We start from the raw sequence: 14,407 nt of genomic DNA on the forward strand, positions 1-14,407 counted from the left end.
TAGAAAATATTGATTCACGGTTAGGTTACAAAAATTTATACATAGCAAAATTTAATGCTCTTTACATAAAAAATATTAGACTACTTAAACAAAACTTCAAAAACTCCCAGTAATAGCTACATAGAATTAGAAAAGAATTAGGCTTTAAGACACTGTCTGTTACCTTTATGCAAACACTGAACTAGAAAGAACATCACCTGCATCGCTGTAAAAACTGGTATCCTTCATGCAACAGGTAAAAACAAACACTAAGCTATTTCTTCATCTGCTCTATGAAGGATTTTTGCCTCTTTAAAAAGAAAAAAAATGATTTAAGCATGTAACAAAAAAGCAAGGTAATACCTGAATTTCTTTTCCACATTAATTTTATTGTTTAACTTTCCTAAAGAAATGTGTGCTTCCTTTTATTTTTATACACTTCTGCATGGCCTACAGGAGCATTTTAATATTCATCAAACATTCAAAACAAATCAAACCACACATTAACATGGATGTATGGACTTGACTTTTTACTGATTTAAAACTCACTGATGTACTTTAATTTTCTCCAACATTTATATAATTTTTTAAAAATAGCACACCAAAATATACCATCACAGGTACTCAAGCTAGCACTGAATGTTTCCAAAAATATTAGAAGGCAGATTTCTGTGGGAAACAAGTTTAAAATGGCACCCAATACTTTACTGAACACCACATTTTCTTATTGTAAGATAAAACAAATAAGCACTGTCTATAAATGTGTTGAGCACCAAAATTCAGATGGGTGGTTGAGCAGTGCTCGGTATGGCTATGGGTTTCTGTTTTTTAAAATCTACACATTATCTCACTTTAAGCAGCTCAATCAGTGTCAGTTCAACAAGGTAACACTTTCCACTTAGATAAAACACAGACAGTATAATGACCTCCCACTGCTATATAAATGCTTAAGACATTTATAGAAAATAAACATTAAGGCAAAGCTGACATTTATTTTCAGAGAAGGGGAATCATTATCCTGATCTGTGGGGTCTGTCTACATTCCATCAAACACTTTAAAAAATAGCAAAACTTGGGGACATTCAGCACCCAACTTAGTCAGGTAAGTGCAGTAGAACAGTGGCTCATTATAGCATTGCTGGAAAAAGAGTGGTTCAGAATACATTTCTGCAATTTAGACCACAGAACCTAGTTTGATTTTGAGAGAGACTGAATAAGCTGATTTACAACTTTCTGAAAACAAATACAACCATCAGCATTCAGAATAAAAGGAATACTTTTATCTAGTTAAGTACTAGAATCTTGGTTACACCTGTGTAATTATGTACAGCCTTTTAAAATCTTCTAGTCCTTGCAGGGCTGAATACTTACTGCAGTATCCCCATTCGGAAAGATGTCTTTGTCATATCAGTAATTTTTCGTAATTACCAAGAGCATCCATAAAGAGATCTGACTTGGTTATATGTGTGTGTTTAGTGGCCTAGGACGAGGATGTTACTCAGCCTGCCCCATTCTCCCCCCCCACCCCCAACTCCAAACTCAGTACTAAAGGAATGAAGGATTTCCACTGCAAGGTTTCCCTATGAACATGGCCCAGGAGCATGAATATGAAGTTTTTACACTTCGGTATTTGCTTGGACATACACCTGTACTGCAGAACAGCTGCGTGTTGATTTGTCAGAGCTACAGAATTCTTCCAAAAAGGACTCTGGCAAACATTTATGTGTAAGAATTGAGTTGCTCTTTGGACCGAGACTGGATATCCTGGAGCTCCTGTTCTTCTTTTGCTTTGATATCCTGGTAAGCCTGCATTTTGCTCGCATCCTTTAAGTAGGCCCAGTTAGAGGAGAGTATCATGAGGAAGTGGATCTGGAAGAGAAGGGTGAGCATGATGGCGAGTGAGCATGTCAAGAGGCAAAGCAGGCAGTGAGTTAGATTAATACAAAAGTTATTCTACATTATTAAATATTAAGTAGGCAGACAGAGGGGTTCCTAAAGGTCTCCAAAACGTTGCATGCTTCATTCTATTAAGGAACAGCTGGCAAAAGTTAGTATGAAATAGGAACGAAAGCAGTTAATGCAGAACAACAGAAACAGGAAAGCTTTGAAAATACTTTGCAAGTGTACATGCTGAAGCCTACCAGAGCAACTTGAAGATGTCATAGCTCCTTCCCCCCCAACCCCCCAGTGTGAGTGCAAGAAAATCATATGCGGAAGTTTTTCAGAGTTCCTTCCCAATATACTGACTAGAGGAAAATACAGTTGACCGTCATTCTGCCATGTGGGCCAATTATTACACATTTTGAGACAGAGCCATTGAGACACACTTCAGTGGCATATGTGGTGCCACAGTGCAGCCAATATCTGCTCTTTCTCACAAGCAGGGGACCTAGCAAAAGGACCAGGGACGTGTTTACATGCTGCAGCTAGAGAACTGGATGGGCTTTGTCTTCTGAAGGAAAAAAAAAGAGTTGGTATTTCAGCTCATCAAGAGACTGTTTCAGTGAGCCAAATTAGTTGTGTCTCAAAGCATTTGACCAGAGAAAGCCCCATTTATGGGGGGTTTTCTGGTAAACTGGCCTTGATTTTGAAACTCAGGCTGTTTTATTTTATATGGTGGAGATAAGAGGCAAATGGATGACACTTTTTTTTTCTTTTTTACAAAGCAAGTACTTTGTGAAAGGAGTCTCGAACTTCAAGGCAGTCACTGGCCGTTATCAAGAATCAAGCTTGTCCTTTTTTGCATGTCATCTATTGTAGCACAGAGGCTTTATTATTTTTCAGATTAGTAAACAGCAGGCATAAAATAACTTATTACAGGCCCTTAAATCGATCCAGTAATTGTTTCAGAGATGATAGTTAGAAAAATAGCTCGTTAAAACAAAAGCCCTCCTTCCTTCAAAAGGATGATTTACAACGCCACTAAAAATAACTGCACCTTCTCATAGTATAGAAAGCAGCCAGATCTCACCCACATTCTTATTCATATACAAGAAATAATTTGTATTAATCTAATATGCTTAACAGACGCTTACTGAAGCTATTTACAATTGACTGTAACAAACTTCAAAAGCTAGACTCTTAGTCTAGGGTGTCAGTGGTATTTCAAGCTACAGAATGCAGCTCTTTACTGGGCTTAGGCAATTTAGAATTTAGTGCAGCAATCTTCCCGACTCTTAAACTTCAAAACAGCATAGTTATATGTGGTAGCCATCATGTAGATCAGCTGGTGGAAGAGAACAAAATACAGCATGTAAGAGACAAGTTCTTCAGTCCCCCCGAGGCAGTTCTTTGTGTTAGACTCAAAACGTACAGTGGCAGGCAATTACTTCAAACGAGAGCTATGGAAACCCCTTCTTTATAGCAACTAACTAGGCAGGCCTGGCTGCTGCAGGGGGAAGCACAGTGATAATGCATTACTTCACCGGAATTTGGCTGGCAGGATTAAAAACTGGCTGCTGAAACAATCCCTCAACTGTAAGGGGTCTCTTAGTTCTTCTGTTTCCAATCTGCTGAATGGTTCGAGTTGCTCAGTAAATTTGCCTACCTCTAAGCAACCAAAAGAAAGCTTTCACAGTCCCAGACTTAAAGGAAGGAAAGACAGGAGTATTAAAAAAAAAAGAAAAAAAGATTTCCAAAGACAGAAAAATTCTGAAATATCGGAAATTCTACAGACTAACGCCAAAATAATTCTAGTCAGAAAATGCCATCAAAGTTGACCATGCAACGGGGTGGGGGTTAAAACAACATCGCAAAAACTATTTACAAAGCTTGCTTGGGTGCAGCGCTTTCCTGGAAAAAACAAGCACTCGCCTGCTACGTGGAAAGTCCTGAGGGAACTACGGCCAGGTACCAACAAGCATCAGTTTAAAGTGATCAATAATATTTGAATGGCTGCCTCAGAAAGGGGGAGTAGATTGTTATTTTAGAAGAGGCAATAGGTCACGTACTCACCAGGGCTATGACAGTCGCACCAGCTCCAGCACAGGCCACAATGAACAGGTGATAAGACAAGTAAAACTATAACACAGTAAGGAGAGGGGGAAGTAATTTCAGAAGTTTTGTTGCGCACCAGAACATCTTAACCCAGCACCTAGGAGGCTGCCTACCATGGAAGAAAGTCTGAGTCCTGGACTTGTAGGCACTGACAAACACATATTTCTGAAGGGACAGTCACTTCCATGCAACAGCAATATAATTATTTCTGTCACTGAAAACTCAGTAATGAGCACTGTGATTAAATCAGTAACACTGGTAAGTGCTGCCAAAGTGCTTTATATGGTTGTTTACTCAAGTGACACTTGAAAGGAAAGGTCTGTGTGAACCAGACACTGCACAGGGGGAGCTGTCAGTTATCGCCATGATTGTGGCTACAATCATGAACTAGATGGTTCCATTGTGTAAATTCGTTAACCTACTAATCTTCTTCCATGCTGATCAAGGAGCAAGATACATGGTCACATGGAGAAATTCCAGTGCATGAATTGGTCCAGATATGTCTCTGTTTGAAAAAAAATCATGCACACAGGGGCACCATCACCACTCACAGCTCCTCTAGCTCATACATGCACAGCGTCTGCCTGTCCCATGCTTCTGGTAATACCACCTCAAAAGTGTATTGCATCTAGCCATTGGCTATTACAATATAAAATATAAAAACAGTACAGAAATTGGCAACACAATGTAAAGAATAAAATATGTAAACCATACTTTTGATATGCATATGCCAATGACATAATGGATGAAGAACACCGAGAAGCAGGACAATAAGGTAAAAGTTACCCAACAGCCCGGCCATGAGCGATGTCCAACTACAGACCACTGCGGCTATAAACAGATATGTAGCTTTGTAGTCCAAAGCTATCCAATCAGTATCAACGTAAGCTAACACTTTTCAATGGAGAAGAGAGGACTTATTCTGAGACTAGTAAAACCTCACTGCTGTCTATTCTTCAAAGTAAAAGTGGCGTCTTTATTAACTGCTGGTTTTTAAGAACAAAGTTCTTAAAAGGAGCCCAGTGGCACCTTTAAGACTAACAAAGTTTTATTCTAGGTATAAGCTTTCGTGTGCACGCATACTTCTTCAGATACACTGAAACGGAAGTCACCAACATTTACATTATAGGTAGAGGGGTGGGGAGAGTGTTGCCAGGAAGGCTAATTAGAGTTTTGCTGATCTTTAAAACATCCTCAGAAGTGGAATTCACTAGTGAAACAAAAGTATAGGCTGCCTCCAAGTGTTTGCCATATATTAACCCATTCTTCTACACAAATCTGGCATGGTTCTTGGAGCCAGAATCTGGTCTTGAATGGATCTCAGCTACGCCAAAGAAGTTCACTGTTGTCTCTCTCTCTCTCTCTCTCTATCCGCAATGTAGACAAGGACTCCAGACAGGTGCCTTCAAGACACTGCAAGACATTTTGTCACTCATTCTGGATAATTAACTATCGGTGGCTTCTTCTTCTTTTAATGCAATGACAGGCTGTCAAACACAATTACGTCCCAGTTTTCAAGATACGCTTTCATATGAGGATGAAGTGAGGAAGCACGTAGGTGTTCCAGCCTCCCTTACCTCAGGTGTGTTGCACATGTCCGCTAAGGCTGACCCGCATGCCCGGCCAGGTACTGCATTCCAAGGGATGATCCCTGAAGTTAAAATACCAAAAGGAAACGTGTTAGAGCAGTGGGATGATCTCACTCTCCTTTCCTGAAATCCATTTCCCTTCCCCACCTACATGCAAGTTGTGTTCTTTCACTGTGCACCCACACATTGACCAGTTCAGTCTGGAGCTGGCAGAAGCAAGTACAAAATCACTCCGACTGTGTTCTTTTTCTGCATCCAGGATCCATTCCCCTTGCCAAGAGATGTTCTCAGATCTAGGATTCCCATATGGCAGACAAATGGTTGTTTTAGTCACTACGGACACTGTCATATGCTCTGCTTATTACTTATACTGGTTCAAGTAAAAGGATTGCTGAGGTGTCTGCAACTTTTAAAGAGTTGCCTTAAACTCAGGAGTGGAGGTTACGGTTGTAGCCAGTGGTACATTCAGACTTGACTCCAGCTCCCCTTGCTGCTTTGGTTCATGGCCAGATCATTACCATCACACCACCTGATCACACATGGGTGACACAGACATCTCCATAACTGCCTTCCTTAGAGTAGAAAACATTTACAGAACTTTCTCAGGAAAAAAAAAAGCTTATTTCTGTGGCTACCCCCCCACATACATTTACAGCAAGACAACACAAGCTACTTAACTGGAGATTATGGTTTGCAGTCACTTGAAAAACTTAAATACAGTCACCAAAGAAAAGACATGTATTGGCCAGGCAGAATCTTGAAAAATCTCTTCCATTTAAAGAAAAGCAAAGAATGCCCAGCCCCCACGATCTCAGAAAAACTGGAAAAACTTGGGAAGGGCCTGAAAACCAAATAGAATCTGAGTAGGGCACAGAAAGATCAAGGGATTCCATGTCTATCTTGTCCCGTTTCTGTCCTCAACTACTTATTGCCCCACTGCCTTATTGTCTTGGTATCTCTCCATTTTTTCTTTGCCCCTCGTGGCTTTTTCAGGTGTGGGGGGGAGAAGAGTTCCTGGTCACACTGCACTGCAGGCCTCACTGGCCCTCACAGCATTTTTAAATGGACTGAGTTCAGCTGTAAAATGGCAGCAGTGTCCCTGGGTCCGACTCATTGATGCTGTACAGAGGTCATTTCGGGGGGGATCGCAGTTCCCCCGGGTGAGGTACGGGGGGCGGGGCACATGATGAAGCCCCGCCCCCTGCTTCCGGCCGCCCCGCTTCCGGCCCTCATTCAGCCAGGAGGAGGCAGGAGAAGAGGGAGGGTAAGTTGCTTCCTCCCTGCCTCTCCCCACCCCTGCCTGCCTGGGGCCAGGGAGGGCCTTCGCAGGGCTTCCTTGCACTCCCGCCGGCCTTGCAGGTCCACCGCCGGGCCCCTCATGGGGCTCGGCAGTGGAGCTGCAAGGCCACCAGCGGCGGCCGGGACCGTTGGGGGCGGGGTGTGTGGCCTTATGACACACTTCCGGTGATGTCAGGGGGTGTGGCATATGCTAATGAGTTATGCTAATGAGTCCCCTAGCTCTTTTTCTACGAAACGACCCCTGATGCTGTAACATTTAGTTGTGGCCTAAATTGGGGTGTGGCCACGGCTCAGTGGTAGAGTCTCTGCTTTGCATGCAGAAGGTCCCAATTCCAACCCCCAGAATCTCCAGTTAAAAGGATCAGGTAGCCGGTGATATGAAAAATATGTACCTGAGACTCTGGGGAACATCTGTCAGTCCAGTGATCCATCACAGTATTGTCTACTGTGACAATACTGACCTGGATGGACCCATGGCTTGATGATTATTTTTTGGGGGGGTCATCATCTACTGCTGCCATCAATTGTTTTATGTTTTTTTGTTGTAAGCTGCCCTGAGCCCATTTTGAGGGATAGGGCAGGGTATTAAATAAATAAATAAATAAATAAATAAATAAATAAATTACAGTTCTTGATAACTGCAGGGAAGAACAGAATTTTGGATAGATTTTAGAGCAGAAATCTAGCTATCCATACAGCCGTGCTACAACTACACATTTGCTGGTTGCTTTACTATATTCATTCTAAACTATGGACAAAGAAGGACCCTGGTTTGAATAGTTCTATGCATAGTTCAGATTGTTACAGAAACAGTAAATAAGAATACACTGAAGACTGTAATCCAAGAGACTAGCTTGGTATGTTTTCTAGCTATTTGATGATGGGGTCAGGCTTGCTTAAGCAGTTTATTTTGCTGATTGTTTTATTATTAAGCCTGATATTGTAATGCGGATAACAGCCCTGAAATCACTTTAGATAAATGACTTGCCAAATGCAGATCAACTAGATGCATCTGGAAAGAGGTCACCGCAATCTGCATTAATTGGAAAAGTAATGACATGTTCAGAGACTCCACACTTGCTTGCTTTCCTAGTCCTCCCACCCTGCTGAAGACAGGACAAGGAAAGAGGATCAAAGCATTTAATCAGGATTAAAATAAGTACCGTATTGCCTGATATCCACACAGATCTGGTCCGCTGAAGCTGTCATATTCACTGGGAGGGATTTGATGACTTCACAGGTTGACCATATGTTATAGAACATAAAGACTGGGACCGCAGAGAAGCCAAAGACGCCAAGCCAGGCTACCCCCAGGACATAGGTGAGGAAAACAAACTGCGAAAAGGAGAGACAGACACACATCTCACACACAGCTCCTGTTTTGCAGTGAATCCTTCACAGAGTCAGGTGGCAAAGAACTAGAACAAACCCAAGGTGTTCCTACAACTTATGACCAGTCTGGTCTTTTCCTTCTGTATGTACCAGGGCACTGTATTGCCCACACAAGCACAGACTATCCATGTCATTCTTTTAAAAACCCTGAACAAACAGCCTGGCTTGCTGAACAGCATTAATCTGTCTTGGAGGATTTCTTAGGATTTCTTATGCAGGCTTCTGGTTTTCAATTTGAGAGCCAATAAAAGGTACAGGGGTAACCACAATGACATCATTAAAAAGGTTTACACTTTAACTAGACAGAGAATGAATTTTTTTTTAAATAAAAATTATGATGTACACAATTTTTACCAGCCGACCATAGTATTATTCTGAGTTATGTGACAGCTTAGTGTGCCTTAGACTAACTGCAATAAGCAAAATGCATGATGGTTTGTTGATTGCGGATGTGGATGAGCTGGCAAATCCAGTTCAAGGTTGTTTCAGCTTTGCTCCTGCTTTTCCAGGAGACTGCCCATGTAACACCAGCCATTTCCACATGGGTTATTTGCCCCTGGTTAGAGGCTGTTGGGAAGTGGGCTTTCCCCCCTTCTTTCCCTTCTTTCCCACAGTACATATGTGCAACTCAGATTTTTCAAACTCCTACTAACCCACAGTCCTCAACCCCCATGTGCTGTGTGGTCATTCATTGCACTAAAAACAAAGCATGTGGCAATTAAGATTAGTAGTACAGCTGAAAAATGGAACCTTGCAGGATTTTTAACTTAATCTGCCCTTCTTAGATTCCTTCGATTTTCACTGTTTTTTTAAAAAATATACTGGAGTTCAAAGGATCAGATTTATTCAACATTCTTGTTTTAACAAATATTGTTGCAGATATCCATGCCTTGAGAACCCAAATGCTGGAAGCAGTCATGGTGCATCCCTCTGCATGATGCTGCCATGGTTACAAGCTAATGACAGTGACAAGCATGGGAAATGGCTCTGGCTACAAGGTGGCTGTTTTGCTCCACTTTGGCTGTCAACATGGAGCACTTTTTCCCTTGGAGGAACCACATGGCATCAGCCTCCAAATGTCCACTTTTCTGTGGGTTCCCACCAGGGCTGCTGCTACTTCTTCTCTCTCTCTCTCTCTTTTTAAAAAGAGGTGCCAGAACACTCCAGAGGGAAAATGAAATTTTTAATCTGGGTCACCAGAAAAAAGACCACAAGAAAAAAGCCCACAGGAAAAACTCCATGGTCATAAATGCTCACAGGAAAAAGGCCCACACGGAAAACTGCCCACACAGAAAGAAGCCCACACGGAAAAATACCATGTAAAGTGGCATAGATATTTATAATTGTGGATAACCATTCATCTCCATTTATGAGAATGAACATTATTACCTCTATTTTATATTGTTAATTTAGGATTAAAGCATCATATTCACATGCAACAATTTGTGTTGTGAGTTTATCTATAATTAAATAATAATTTTGTTATGTTATTAGTAAATTACTTCATTACTGTACAAAAGTGGCTGTATGAAGAGGGCTTTAATGCTCCTGAGTGTAAAGGTTTGGAAGGGAAAATACAGGAAATAAAACCGACCATTTTGTTATCAATGAACTTTATTAAGAAGGAAAAACACTAACAACAGAAATTAAAATCTATATAGAAATATTTGTAAATGAAATTAAATACTTTAAATTTATTAATTTACCATATGTCAACCTTTTTAATGTTGGCTTGAAGTAATTTCTAAAGTAAAGACAGAAAGATGTTAAATAAAATTATGTATAGACTGTCTAGTATCCATGGCTTTAGACCAACTATATGGCTTAAAATTCTTCAAATAACTAATATTATTTACTTATTTTGTCATTAAAAATTAAAACCATAAGAGAACAAAACCATAAGATAACATTAAAATAAGTCGATTTCCTAGCTCAATTTCCCTTTACTTGTATTTTGACAAATACAGTATGGTACACCCAGTGACCATGACAAAAGACTACCTAACCCTAATACCATAAATTTTAACATTCCTGAGAAGTATAGGGAACTGATAATTCACAATTCTGGTGTGGAAAATCCAGACAGAAAAATTGTTGCATGTGAATATAACATGTTTTAATCCTAAATTAACAATATAAAATAGGGCTGCCAAGTCCCCCTGGGGGGCGGAAAACCCCCCGCCCCAAAGGCCCGTTCCCCAACACCAGGGAATCAGGCCCCGGGGGGAACCCCGCCCCAGCGTGCACGTCACAGGGAAGTGACGTCATGATGCCGGGCACGCTGGGGGCGGGGCCACTCTATGGTTTTCCCTTGTATGGCCGTGGCCCTGCCCCCAGCATGCCCAGCATCATGATGTCACTTCCCTGTGATGTGTATGCGGCGTGCGCACGCACCAGGATCTACACGGGAGTCCCCCGCCGGAAAGGTAGGTGCCACTTGGCAACCCTAATATAAAATATAGGTAGTGCCTGTTCATTCTGATAAATGAAGATGAATGATTATCCACAATTATAAATATCTATAGCACTTTACATTGGGGCTGCAGTGGCTCAGAGGTTAAGACACTGAGCTGCAGACCGGAAGATCTGTAGTTCGGCAGTTCGAGACCCTAGTGCCGCATGATGGAGTGAGCTCCCGTCTCTGGACCCAGCTCCTGCCAACCTAGCAGTTCGAAAGCAAGAAATTGCAAGTAGATAAATAGGTACCGCTTTGGTGGGAAGGTAACAACATTCCGTCCTCCTCGACATTTAGTCATGCTGGAAACGACTTCAGACAGTGTTGGCTCCTCGGCTTGGAAACAGAGATGAGCACTGCCCCTTAGAGTCGGATTCGACTGGCTTTCAACCAAGGGAACCCTTTACCTTTACCTATGGCGCTTTACATCGTATTTTTCCATGTGGGCTTCTTTCCGTGTGGGCTTTTTTATGTATGGGCTTTTTTCATAGAACCTTCAATCTGTATACTGAAAACTCATGAACTTAAAAAAATTTTTTTAAGAATTTTGTCAAAGAGGTTCCAGAACTCTGTTCCGGCACATTCCCCCCCCCCCCCCCAAACACAGGGTCCAACTGGTTCCTACATTGTTTCCCGAACTTGTTTTGCTATGATCTTCCTTGAAAGATCACGTTTGCCATGTAAATAGGGAGGTTCAGCATTTTTAAATCCCCCACCCACAGCCCTCATCCCCTGCTGGCTACCATTTCTCCCCCCAAGACAAGAGGGCTTCCCTCCCACCAGTATAAGTGAAGGCAGCCAGCCACAAAGAAGCTGAGGGAGCGTCCCCCTCCCCCACTGAGCTGTACTAGTAGTTGGTGGCTGGGAATCACTCCCTTCTTCTCCTTTCTCCTCAGAGCTTCATACGGGACCCCTTCCCTGTTGGGCTCCAATCATGCTATGCAGCTCACCCTCACTTTCCAAATGCAGATTGAAACTGAAGCCCAGCTGATCTTTTTCACATCGAATATGGTTTCCTTCCTGCTTCCCTGCAACATAATGGTGCATTTGTGCCCCTCCTAGGTTTCCCCAGCATTTCTCCAGTATTTTCCAAACTTGCTTCGCTGTGAAGTTTTGAGAAAGATCACAGCAAAGGCTGGATGGCTGCCAGTGAGGTGGGAAAGCCCAGATTTCTCTAGTTCCGGCTACATGACAGCCATTTTCCCTACTCCACTGGCAGTCACAGCAGCAATGGGGAAATTACACAAACCTGTCCCTGTATGGAAATCATCTGAGAAGTGCTCTCAGTGGGGGCTATGAAAGGAGGGAAGAAAAGGGGGGCAGATCTGAGCTGGCAAGCATTGACAACTGAGCAGCTGGGCAGGGGGAGAAACCTCTTTCTCAGCCTTGTCTTCCATGCACCAATTTGATTTTAAATATGTGAAAGTCGAGGGGCGGGGGGGGGTGGGGAAGAGTGACACCCAGGAAAAAGTGCAGAGGAAAATCCTGTGTGGAGTTTCTGTCACCACTGCACATGTGCCTATGCACTCACAGCAGCAGTGAATGGTGAATAAGAACTGCTGTTGGGTGGAAGCAGGGAGGGACTATTTTGCATCATCTATCACAGGTAACTAAATGATCTTTTGTCTTTGCCTTGCTGACCATCAACAGGGGCTCAAGGATGAAGCCTGGCTGGATATGCATTCTGAAGAATGAGGAAATGCTGCTGACTCAAATACGAAATATTAGCTCTGTAAACAGAGCCAAGGTGGCTGCTCTACAAACCACTGCAAACATCAAGCAACCCTCTATACGTCATAGTAAGAATTTTGCAACTGGATTAAATGTGGACTAGAAGCAGTTCAGAAATGAGTAAACTGCATCATAGAGTTCGACTGTGATCTATTTGACGTGACCAAACCTAATACCAGATTGTTTCATTCTAGAATGATTGCCTCAGATCTACAGCTAGTTGAGAAAGCTGGACTTGGTTGAGCCAAGTGACAGAGGTGTTGCATTAATGAACCTGAGATTTATTTGGAGAGCATCAACAGAAGACAGTAAAAAACAAGCTGATAAAGACTTTATGTGAGAAAATTATGCCAATACGGCTCTTTCTCTAGGCATGCAACAGCCTGGGAGATAAGGTTTCTTTGCAACCTTTCTTCTGCTGTGATTTTAGAATCTAGCATTTAGCACTACAAACAGATATACAGTACTCTGGTGGGACATAGTCAGGAACAGAAACCTATATATGCAATAGAAAGAAAACTCCTCAGATCAAAATACCTCCACAAGATGTTGACAGGCTCAGCAAGCTAAAATCTCCAGCACTTCCAGAGAACTGAATGCAGGGCTATGGCACAGCAACTCCCAATTACTCATCTGACAAGCCTTTATTGGCATACATATATACATACAATAGGAGATCAGATTAAATATAGATCAGAAAATACAAATCCAAATAGGGTAAAATTGGAGCTACGGCGCAGAAAACCAGCATGAAAGCAGAAAAATCTAATGGTTACTTATCAGAACGTATAGCCAGCCCGCGCAGGAGCGCTGCAGCTTGGAGGAGGCCGGGTGAGCCCGTCGTCAGCTCCCTGGGGCTTGCGCCGGAGCGCAGCGGCCCCAGGGAGCAAAGAGGAGGCCTGTCGCCGCCGCCTCCCTGGGGCTGCTGCGCTTCGGCGCGAGCCCCAGGGGGCACAGAAAAGGCCCGTCGGGGCACCAGATACAAGGGACATTGAAGGAGAACGTGGGCAACTCCCAATTAAAAATAACTGCTGTGTCTTCTTCTGAGGTTGAGGACTTCTCAGTACTACCCAGAAACAAATTCAGTAATTCCCACATTTCCTCTCAAGTTTGAATTATGAGTATGAAAGAGACCCTATTATGACTGATTCAAAATGTAAGAAAGTGGTAGTAATGGCAGTATATGTTGCACACAAGGTTGAGTGTCTGTGTCAGGATGAAGAGAAAGCAGTGGTGGATTGTGAGGCACTGTGTCCCAAAGAAACTGCTGAGGCATTTCCATTTCTTCAGCTACATGGGGTTCCACACTCTTTGCTACATTGAAAAAAAATGCCTTTGACATATTAAATGTAGACTTTATCAGCCGTGCTTGCCCCTTGTAAGCCGCCCTGAGCCCGCTTGCGAGGAGGGCGGGGTAAAAATACTTAAATAAATAAATAAATAAAATAATTACCTCTTCTGGTACCATTTAAGTTCAGGGGCAGTTAGACAAAGATAATATCAGCTAGATCCCAAGCTGTTAAGAGGTGACCAATGAAGACAAAGTCAGTGCTTTGACATCCATTTGATCCTGAGTTCCACCGACTGCATGTGATAAGAGTAAACCAGCAGATACGCATCCTTCTGAACAACCATAAACTTGATGCTCCTATAAGCAATGCTCCCTCTAAGCAGTGGGGTCTTGTGAGCAAAAATTATACTTTGTGAGCTACTGTGAGCAAGCGATTTGGCTACTGCATAAACTAGTTTGCTCTAGAGCCATCCTTCCTGGGCTAAGACAAAAATGTGTGAGCCAGAGGCTAAAAAATTATGAGCTAGCTCACACTAACTCAGCTTAGAGGGAACACTGCCTATAAGCCTGTTTGGCCAGGGGTAGATTCTCATACAAGCAACTTGCTAGTTGCTGTGCTTCATTAAACCTGCCTTTCCTAACAACTCAAAGAGATATTATCATGCAACATCCAAT

The 14,407-nt window shown here is 42.5% G+C and overlaps 1 protein-coding gene across 3 annotated transcripts in view; it reads right to left on the reverse strand.

Annotated features, from left to right (window-relative positions):
* Positions 1-14,407, reverse strand: part of GPM6B (glycoprotein M6B) — a 73,649-nt gene continuing 59,242 nt past the window's right edge. For 2 of the 3 annotated variants that reach the window (XM_015408816.1, XM_015408815.1), the window contains exons 4-7: positions 8,027-8,198; positions 5,553-5,626; positions 3,934-3,999; positions 1-1,848 (exon numbers count right to left, since the gene is read on the reverse strand). In XM_015408816.1, the coding sequence (XP_015264302.1) occupies positions 1,699-1,848; positions 3,934-3,999; positions 5,553-5,626; positions 8,027-8,198 (462 nt within the window). In that variant the 3' untranslated portion in view covers positions 1-1,698. Of the gene's footprint in view, positions 1,849-2,715; positions 3,206-3,933; positions 4,000-5,552; positions 5,627-8,026; positions 8,199-14,407 lie in introns of those variants that run through there. The other variant, XM_015408817.1, reaches the window with a different exon arrangement.

Source organism: Gekko japonicus, unplaced genomic scaffold (assembly GCF_001447785.1).
Source record: "Gekko japonicus isolate JY-2015 unplaced genomic scaffold, Gekko_japonicus_V1.1 scaffold3574, whole genome shotgun sequence".
Taxonomy (NCBI): domain Eukaryota; kingdom Metazoa; phylum Chordata; class Lepidosauria; order Squamata; family Gekkonidae; genus Gekko; species Gekko japonicus.